General features: G+C 42.7%; 1 protein-coding gene across 2 annotated transcripts; it reads right to left on the bottom strand.

The window, feature by feature from the left end:
- Window positions 1–364: 364 nt before the first annotated feature.
- Window positions 365–9,918, bottom strand: SPX (spexin hormone). 2 transcript variants are annotated; one of them, XM_043882335.1, is made up of 6 exons: window positions 9,788–9,918; window positions 9,296–9,376; window positions 9,027–9,084; window positions 8,471–8,533; window positions 6,720–6,803; window positions 365–1,857 (listed from the first exon to the last, which is right to left on the bottom strand). In XM_043882335.1, exons 1-6 carry the CDS (start codon window positions 9,791–9,793, stop codon window positions 1,799–1,801), a joined length of 351 nt encoding a protein of 116 aa, XP_043738270.1. In that variant the 5' UTR covers window positions 9,794–9,918; the 3' UTR covers window positions 365–1,798. The 2 variants fall into 2 exon arrangements, with proteins under 2 accessions (XP_043738270.1, XP_043738271.1); XM_043882336.1 differs by lacking the exon at window positions 9,788–9,918 and having other exon boundaries at window positions 9,296–9,538.
- Window positions 9,919–10,255: the final 337 nt, after the last annotated feature.

Raw genomic sequence — 10,255 nt, 5'->3', positions numbered from 1 at the left:
ATAGCAAACCAGGCATAGGGGTCTTTATGCAACTACTGTATTAATGAACACATCTTTATAGCAGAAGAATGTTCGGGAAGTTCAAATACTTCTAATATTGGAGCTGATAATATTTTAACAGCTGTTGGCCATTTAGAAAGCTTATAAAAGCTCTGTTTTAGTGGGAAATGCTTGAGATTGTTCTAGGTGGAAGAATTACTTTGTTAGATAGACTTTAAATGTATTCTGCAAATAGACATAGTATTTAAGTAGTTCAAATGTGCAAATCTATGTCAGGTGAGTAAATAATTCTCAATAGACTGGACATTTATACTATCTAGAAAATACATTTTAAAATCAAATAATAATTAATGACAGGCGTCTATTATAATGCCACAAAGAATTTTTTAATGCTAGCATATTAAGTTTTTGGCAGAGATTCGTGTTACATTAACTTGAAAACAGTTTCGTTATTCAATTATGAAATGAGATACAGACACATCTTACATGTAGGCTTTTGTTTACTTAATACAGTAAAACTGTAATTCCAAGTTACAGAGACATTCATATAATGATATTCTTTACCTACTTACTAATAGCTTATGTACAGATGATAATAAGAATTGACAATGCTTTCCACTTATGACAATTATCAGTAACAACTTTCAATTAATTAAGTCAGAAATAATTAACATGCTGGTCATATTGTAATTCCAAATAAATATACTATATGCTTGCTGTAGGTAGTGCATATTTTATTTTTCAGACAGTACTGAAAAACTGTCGACTTTATAGTTGACTTTAAAACCTGAATAAACGAGGCATAGTATCATGCACTTACATTCTCGGGGTGCCTTTATGTTATGTTTTAATGCAAATAAAGTCTAGTGCGTGCTCAATCTCTCAGTCATGTCTGACTCTTTGCAACCCTGTGAACTGCAGCCTGCCAAGCTCCTCTGTCCTTGAGATTTCTCAGGCAAGAACACTGGAGTGGGTTGCTATTTCCTCCTCCAGGGGCAAATAAAGCCTCAAGTTCTAGACAGTTAGAGTAAGCAATCTTTGAATCTGCTTAGCCAAGGAAAATAGCTCCAAAAAAAAAGATTCATTTCTTTTGTACAATATATCCAGGAGTGGAGTGTGTTTCCATCTTATTTTCCAGTAATTTTTAGATCCTCGTTTCTAAACTGAATTCAAGGAAATCCCCAGAGAGCACAGGGAGAGCACCCTGCTGTAGAACCTTCCACTGGCTCCTGCCTCACCAAGGGTCCCCTCGCTCAGCAACCACAGTGTCCTGACTGATCACAGGGCTTCTTCCCAGTCATTCCCCCTGCTTCCCTTCCTGACAACTCACCTCTCCTGGATACTAACAATCACATTGCACTCTTTCCCATCGTCCCATGCTTCCCACCTCTCTCTCCTTGGAGGTGAGGAAAGGGGGGAAAGGAGAGGAGATTCACTGTTGAGTGCTAAGACAATCCAAGTGGGTAATAAAATGGAAAAAAAAAACAACTAAGAATGATTAAATCAAGATGGGTATTGTAACAAAAAGAAGGAACACTTTAAAGAGTCTTCAACCTAATAACTATAAATGGGTTAAATTCAAGAGTAAGATACCAGGTGATCTAAACAGGACCTGAAGTCATGGAAGAAAGCAGTGATGTTCTAAGAATGAAGCATCACTTTAGCTTCTGGAAGAATAAAACTGGCTGCACATGTTCCTAAGATTACAAATGAAGGAAAAAGGGTCCACAGACTTTATTCACATGGCTCATGTTTTCAACAAGAATAGAATGATAATTGAATGGAATCTGGTATATTGTCACCAGTTTAGCAGACTGTCTTCTAGGAATCTGGTTTGATCCAAGTTTTCTTCTCCAGCTGTAAGGGAAAAAAAATACATAACATAAACACATCCTGTTTTTTACAAGAAGACACAAGATGAAGAGAACTTCAGGAAGTAAACATTTGATTTGCCCCCCTTACATTATGTCAACTCATGCCCTCTGCTGCAGAATGCCCCCTAATTGGATTCTGACTGATTTTGTTACAAAATTTCCTCCCTCAGCTTGGGACCCATCAGAGAATTCATATCTAACATGTGGGTCTCCACAGTGAATGAATTTACATGGTGTGTTTAGTAGAAATCCAAAAAGGCCACGTCTTTCTCTAAATATGCCTCGTGTCTAAAATATCCACTAGTAGAACAACGCACTCACATCAAGGTATTGTTTCTATGTGTGCATGCATGCTAAGTGGCTTTATTCATGTCTGACTCTGTGCGTCCCTATGGACTGTAGCCTGCCAGGCTCCTCTGTCCATGGGATTCTCCAGGCAAGAATACTGGAGTTGGTTGCCATGACTTCCTTCAGGGGATCTTCTGATCCAGGGATCAAACCCGAGTCTCTTAAATCTCCTGCACTGGCTGGCAGATTCTTTACCGCTAGCACCACCTGGGAAGTCCCACTGTTTCTATATTTCCTGTTAAAATGCACTTTGGTTAGGAAAGATGCCAAAGGAACACATATTCTCTTATTAGCTGAACTAGAGGCCTGGGGTGGAAGGAAGACAAAAAGAAGGGACACTTGTTAGCTGGATGGGATTGCAAAACTTCAGAGCAGGAGGAATCACCTCTTGTGTGGGAATAGCAGACTGAGAGGACACTAGGTTCCTAGAATTAAAACTGGGTCTAAGGGCTGAAACTGACAATGGGGAAGGGAGAGGAAGTCACCAGAGGCAAAATTTCACTGTTCGTTTCGTCTAAGGTCATCTCTAGAGAAAACCACTTTCCCCTAGTTAGTCACAGTATAGTTGGAATATCTGAGTTAGTTTAACCTGGATTGCAACCAAATTTCAAAGTACTGCAGAAAATCAGATGCTCTATTTATTCTTTAAATTAAAACATTAAAAAAATTTATTATAGTGTTAGTTTCTTCTGTATAGCAAAGTGAATCAGTTACACATACACATGTATCCACTTCTTTTCCCATACAGGTCATTACAGAGTATTGAGTAGAGTTCTCTGTGCTACACAGTAGGTCCTTACTAGTGATCTGTTTTATATAGGGCAGTGTGTATTTAAAGGAAAGGAAAAAAAGCCAAGAAAGGAATCATCCCTGTATATCCTCCATTGAAATAATAATCCACTACTTAAAATAAGGGCTTCCCTTCTGACTCAGCTGGTAAAGAATCCGCCTGCAATGCAGGAGACCTGGGTTCGATCCGTGGGTTGGGAAGATCCCCTGGAAAAGGGAAAGGCTATCCACTCCAGTATTCTGGCCTGAAGAATTCCCATGAGATCGCAAAGAGTAAGTCCAAATCATATCTAGGGACTTCAGAATAAAAATATAAAGGTGAACACTGATTAATCTATCATGTAAGAATCCAAAATTTCCCATCAATTTAGACTAATAAAATTTTGTTTTCTAATTTCATCATCAGAGACAAGCTACTTCAGAAACTTAAAGACCTAAAAATTTGAAATTTATTTTTCCAAAAGACTTGAAATGGAGACCCAGAGTCAAATCCTCCTGTAGTCTCTAATGAAGATCCTTCTCCTCCTCTTTATTTTTTAAAAAATATTTATTTATTTGGCTGTGCTAGGTCAGAGTTGTGGCATGTGGGACCTAGTTCCTGACCAGAGGCCCCCTGCCTTGGGAGCTCAAAGTCTTAGATACTGGGCTGTCAGGGAAGTTTCCCTTCTCTTTCTCTTTAAAACGAGCTCTCCGTTCTCCCTTCCAGCTCACTTTCCTTTCTGGCTCTGCAAATCTTCCCAGCAATGAAATCTAAGACTTCACGATCCACTCATCTTAACTTGTGCTGTCCTCCTACTGACTTCAAAACTCAGTAAGAATGCCAAATGTTGCATGGCTCATGACTCAACTATTTCTCACCCTTTCATTGCAAGAATTCTGAAGGCCATGCCAGCAAGCGTCCACTTTCTCTTACCTCTGCAATCTAATTTCCTTTCCCAAATTCCCTTCAAACAAGGTTTCAGAATGGGCACAGCAGCAGTAAATCATACCACTGGGCAGGGCGAGGGAAAGATTTGTGAACCACAATTTATTTTATTATTATTTAATTGAAAAAAATTTAAATTGGAGGATAACTGCTTACAATGGTGTGTTAGTTTCTGCTGTACAGTGTGAATCAGCTATAAGTATACATATATTCCCTCCCTCTTGAGTCTCCCTCCCACGCCCCCACCCCACTCCTCTTTAACGACCCTTCCTACCCAACACAATCTTCCTCCTCCTCTGATTTCTGTACTCTTACTAAGCATTCTGCTATATTTGATACAGTTCCCTGTGCTATACAGTAGGACCTGGTCGCTTATCCATTCTGTTTTATGCTTTTAGCAACTAGTTGCCCTGTGTTATCTGCTCTCCTTGTGGTATGCCTCAGCATTGAGCCTCCATTCCCACTGACTTCTTGACTCCACTCCCGAATGACTGCCCTAGTTTCTCATTGACTCCCCTCTCCAGCCGTCCTCTTATCACCATCCATTTGAGAGATGGCAAGAGTTACAGATTCCCACAGCCCTGAGTTAAACTCCCCATATCACTTCTTACTAACCGTGTGGCCTTAGGAAAGGATATACACTCCAGAAGGGTTCAGTTTTCTGAGCTACAAGGATGACATTAACATCTGACACCCAGGCGATGTTCTCATATTGTAGCTCTTGTTCCTGCTCTGATGGTTACCCTATGAGCCATAACCAGTTACATCTTCCTTACCATGTTCCCTCTCTGCTAAAAATCCATAGACCACGTGACTAATTCTCAGATGAAGAATCAGCTACCTCCTGTTTCTCAGCTCAGTTCAAGTATGTCCCTGCCTCCCGAGGGTGGGCAAGCTACTCAGTCTTTCTGTGCTTCTATTTCCTCATCTGTAAAGTATGGACGATAAAGGTGGGTAATCCTAGGAGGTAATTCACTTATTACGGATGAATGAATTATTAATAAATGTATTGGGCTTCCCAGGTGGTCCTAGTGGTAAAGAATCTGCCTGCCAATGCAGATGCTGCCTTCACCACTGGACCACCAGGTGGTCCTTCTCATTTTTGCTTTTTTGCTTAACCTGCTTTTTCTCTCTATCTGCCACAGTGCCTGGCACCTAGCAGACATCAATGCAGATTTGGGGAATTAACTAGTATCATCTCCTCCATGCAACCAAGTCAACCCCCACTTTGCTCTGAGTTCAAAAAACCTCTTTATCCCCGTCTCTTCCATTTACTTCTTGTAGGGTTGTTTTTGTTTTGTTTTTCCACAACAAAGCTGTAAGTCTGAAGCCAGAAAGAACCTCCTGCTCTCTTCCTTTCCCAGACAGCGCCCATCCAATACCAGGCAGTGAGCACAGGGTTTTCTTCATCAGCACGAGTGTCAGAGCAGCAGGCCAGCAGTTTGTGCTCTGACCACCAGAGCTTTCCAGGTAGCTCAGGGGTAAACAATCCACCTGCCAATTCAGGAGATGCCGGTTTGATCCCTCAGTCAGGAAGATCCCTGCGAGGAAGAAACGGCAACCCACTCTAGTATTCTTGCTTGGGAATCCCATGGACAGAGGAGTCTGGTTGGCTACAGTCCACGGGGTCGCCGAGAGTCAGGTATGACTGAGCACACACTACTTACTGTATTTTTTTATACATTTTATCATGTAAATCATATCATAAATATGGCATCATTACAGTTTTTGAGAGCAAAATGTCTAGGTCTATTTATTATGCTTTGATGACCTCTATTGTTAATACTAATACAAAATCACATACTTTGTTTCATTTGGCTCTTAGAGCAACCCTGCCCATGGATGTCATTATTCCATTTTACCAATAATGACACTAAGGCCACCCAGATAGGAAAACACTCAGGCCAGGATTTGAACCCAGTCCTGTTATATTCCAAAGTCCAGGCTAATGTGTTACAAGATGCCTTAATGCAAATAGTGGTTTTAATGCCACATGGACAGAGAGTCTCTATTTGAGGATCACACCTAATCCTGGCATGCAAGAAGCTGTATGTGTGCATGCTCAGTTGCTCAGTCATGTCCGACTCTTTGCAACCCCGTGGACCGTAGCCCACCAGGTTCCTCTGTCCATGGGAGTTTTCAGGAAAGAATACTGGAGTGGGCTGCCATTTTCCTCTTACAGGGGATCTTCCCAACCCAGAGATCAAACCTGAGTCTCCTTGTGTCTCCGGCACTGCAGACAGATTCTTTACCCACTGAGCCATTGGGAAAATCCAAGAAGTAGAATAGTGAAACACAAATCACACAGGTTTAGCATTTAGCATCAGAACTAGCCCATATCTCTTAGGGTGAACCATAAGAAACTGCCCTGTTTGTAAGTTAAAAATGAATGATTTTCAGCTATTTCATTTGCTTCAAATTTTAGTAGCAAGTAACTGGATTTGTGATTACTTGGCCTCAGTTTTTTCAAATATAAAATAATGAAGTTGGAGTCTCTAGGATTCTAAGAGAAATAAAAGCTCCAAAAGGCTATGGATTATGGAATTAACATGAAATCCCACCATCTCATCAAGGAAATGTTTCTACATTCTTGGGACTCAGTATAATGAGAAATATGGTATTCTGTAAATAATAAACATTTCTGTTAATTTCTGATGGCCTGGGCAACTGTTGTTTTTTAAAATCTAAATAACTAAAAGCAACTTTGTTGCACCCAACACAGAATCTCCAAAGCACTCAAAGCTTCTCTGTCCTGCAGTTAAAAGAGTTTACTATGCTTGTACCTTCTTGCGGTTTCGGCAAAAAAGCCAATAGTACAGCTGCTGCCTCTGGAAGAGTTAGTTGTTGGGAATTTGGGCTTCGTCTTTCTGGAGAAATGAAAAAACATATACAGGTTCTATTAGCATTTAAACATTCATATAAGTAAGTAACTGTTAGTTGCTCAGTCGTGTCCAACTCCACAACCTCATGGAGCCCACCAGGCTACTCTATCCATGGGATTCCCCAGGCAAGAATACTGGAGTGGGTTGCCATTCCCTTCTCCAGGGCATCTTCCCCACCATCTGTCACCAGGGAATCCTAAATATTCATATAGGGAAGTCTTATTCTATTATGCTATAGTATTAGAAAAATCTCTGTGAAATAGCTTTTTGATTGCTCAGCAAAGAGCCCCTTGCACAGACTAATTTTTATAAGTTGAAACATTTCACACTTTCTTTGGACATTACTTACAATTGGTTATACTGTGTATGACAGGGTATGGAAGAGAATTTAAACTATATATACTACAGCAAATTTCACTAAAGCAAGGAGGATTAAGATAAAGAGCCCAGGAGGAATTTTCCCCCTCAGAGGTTAAAATGGGATGCTTGAGTGGGAAAGTTTAGACGGGACTCTGCCTGGAGTCTGATCCCTGGGTCAGGAAGATCCCAGGAGGAGGAAATGGCAACTCACTCCAGTATTTTTGCCTGGAGAATTCCATGGACAGAGGAGCCTGGTGGGGTTGCAAGAGTCAAACACGATTGAACGACACACACACACACACACACACACACACACACACACACACACACACACACACACACTGCCTGGAGTCTAGTTCTTTCTTATTCCTTCCAACACACACACACACACACACACACACACACACACACACACACACACACACTGCCTGGAGTCTAGTTCTTTCTTATTCCTTCCAAAGCAGTTTGAGAAAATAATCTACCTTCTTGGCCACATATAAGGCAATTATTTGACTGAAAGAGAATCTGAAGAATATTCAAAACTATTTCAAACGAGTTGGTGGAAGACAAACCGTCCTGATTCAACACAAACCATGAATTTTGGTTATCTAATGAAGTGGGAAAACAAACCGTAACCTACAGTAAATAAGGTGCCGGCTTGAAGAAGGTAAACCAAAATTTGATAAGCACCTACTATGTGCTCAAAAGGGTGTTTGGTATTTTTCAAAACGAGTAGACTTGGTAATTTTCAGCAATCTTGAATGTTTATCAAAATGAATGATATTGCTATTTTTTAATCCAACGGCGTGGAAAGTTTGTCGTGAAAGAGTCTCTGGCTCCGTCCTTAAAGGCCCCCCACTTCTTCACTATTTCTGGCTTTGAACCTTTTGATAGTTCTTTTCAGTGATAAAATAGAGGCGTTTGAAGTTTTTAGGCAAATCACTATTTTAATAATGACGATGATGATAACATTGGTAACAACAGCGTTTAAAGGAAATCTTGTAAAGACCCTGCGTTAAACGGGAGGCACGTTTCTGGGGCAGACGCGCAGCTCTCACACCCATCCCGACCTCTCCGCCCCACCCCGCGCCCGCCACTACCCCCCGACCCCCGCTGTCTGGAGCGGAACCGCGGCTCCCGCCACCGGATCTCGAGCCTTCAGGTCAGCGGGGCCGGGCGGGGCCGGCTCTCCCTCGGGCGGCCCCGGAGCCCGCCTTCCCGGGGGCGGAGTGCGCCCTCCCGACCCGCGCGGTCTCCGGGCGCCCGCGGCCTCCTGGTTCCCGCGCACTCACCGAGCGGCGGCCGGTCGGAGAGGTCCTTCCTCCGGCTCTGGTCGGAAAGGAAGCGGCGCCCCTCTGCCAAGGCGAGACAAGGGCTCAGCGCCCGCCCGGCCCGGCCGATCGGAGTTGCCGGACCAGGAGCGGGCGAGTCGGGGCGGCGAGGCCGGGTGCTCCCAGCCGGGGCGCGCGGGGGTGCGGGGCTCCGGGTCCCCGGCGCGGATCGGGGAGGAGACCACCGGGAAAGCCGCGCGCCTCCCCCAGCGCGTCGGAGGGGGCGGCGGTCTCGCTCGCCAGCCAGGGCGGTGTGCCTGGGAAACCCCAATCTTCCTTTGAGCAAGAGCCAACTACCTTCCGGTTTGGGTTGGAGGATTTCTGATTATCCTCCCCACCCCACTCCCCACCCTCGACCTTTCTCCTTGATTAACTGAGACCAGAATGACCTCAATTATTTTTGGGAACGAACTCGATAGGATTCTCTCCCCGCAGGCCTCCTTCTGTCCCGCGGGTTCATGCGCCCCTAAGGCTTCCCGTTTACCACTGTCGGAAGAGCAAAGTGTTTGGAACATACGTGCACCCTTCAGGTAGAGCATAGCTTGAGGAGTCCAGTTCCTTCTCTCAAAGAGTCTCTACAACCCAAGAAGAGGAAAGCAGTTAGGGGGGCGTTGCTGCCCAGCCCAGCATTAGAAATCAACGAGAAGGGAGGGGAGGGAACGAAAGAAAGGGAAGGGAAGGAAGGAGAAGAAAGAAGGAAAAGAAGGGAAGAAATAGAGGGGAGGGAAGAAGGAAGGAAGGACGTACCCAGCGCACAGAGGAGCCCCAGTTTTTGCTTGTGATTACCTGCGGAGCACTGTTGCAATTTCCCATGAAAGAAAACACCAGGAAGAAGGTCAAGGTCATTACCACCAGACTTTTGAATCCCTGCATGAAACGATCAAAGTCATTTCTGTGCCTATAGAATCTTCTACTTTTTTCCTTGGCTCCTGGACAATTACACCCCCCGCCTTTTTTTTTTTTTTTTTTGCTATGTTTTGTTTGAGCACTCAGAATGTAGAGAAGAAGGGAGTTCTCCAGTTTATCATCTAGTTAATTCACAAAGAGATCTTTTTTTAAAAATTATTTAGAAATATTTTATTTTAATTATTTAACCCAAACGAGGATTTAAGAGAATAAGTGAATTTTTTTCTTTATAAAATCAATTGAATCTGATATTTTAAGGGCATAATGTTTGACTCTGAAACACATTAAACATGAAAGAGTTAAAAAAAAAAACAAATCACTATACAGCTTTTATAAAATAGCTAAAAAGTCTCAAATAAAACTTTTCCTTACCTTCATGTTCTGCACCCTTCCAGAAGCTGTGATAACTAGAACTTAGCCTGTGAGTTTTCTAAATCTTTCTGAGAGTGGGGCTTTTAAATCTTAGTGTCAAGGATCCCTCCTGATGTTGCATAGAGTTGGTGTCTGCAGGGACTTCCTGTCAATCTTCAAGATTGAGAGCATCTGATGACTCCTCCAGGGAGATTCAGTTGCAGGAAGTGGAAAAATGATTGATGGGTGAACATCACTTACTGCCCACATCAGCCAGGAGATATTCTGAGTTATATCAGCATCATAACCTTTGGTTTTCTTACTAGCTTTTCGAGGCATTATTGTTATTATTAAGGAGAATGTTTAATAACCCCAGGCAGAATCAAAAGTAAATGAACAAAACTTGTCTTAGATAACTAGGTATCAAGCTATCACCAGTGAGTAAAGATGAGTCATTTGGATAGGAATGAAAAGGTTAGGGAATCTCAA

Source organism: Cervus elaphus, chromosome 22 (assembly GCF_910594005.1).
Source record: "Cervus elaphus chromosome 22, mCerEla1.1, whole genome shotgun sequence".
Classification (NCBI taxonomy): Eukaryota; Metazoa; Chordata; class Mammalia; order Artiodactyla; family Cervidae; genus Cervus; species Cervus elaphus.
Note: the sequence above shows the minus strand (reverse complement) of the source record. Positions and strands in the feature narration are given on the sequence as shown.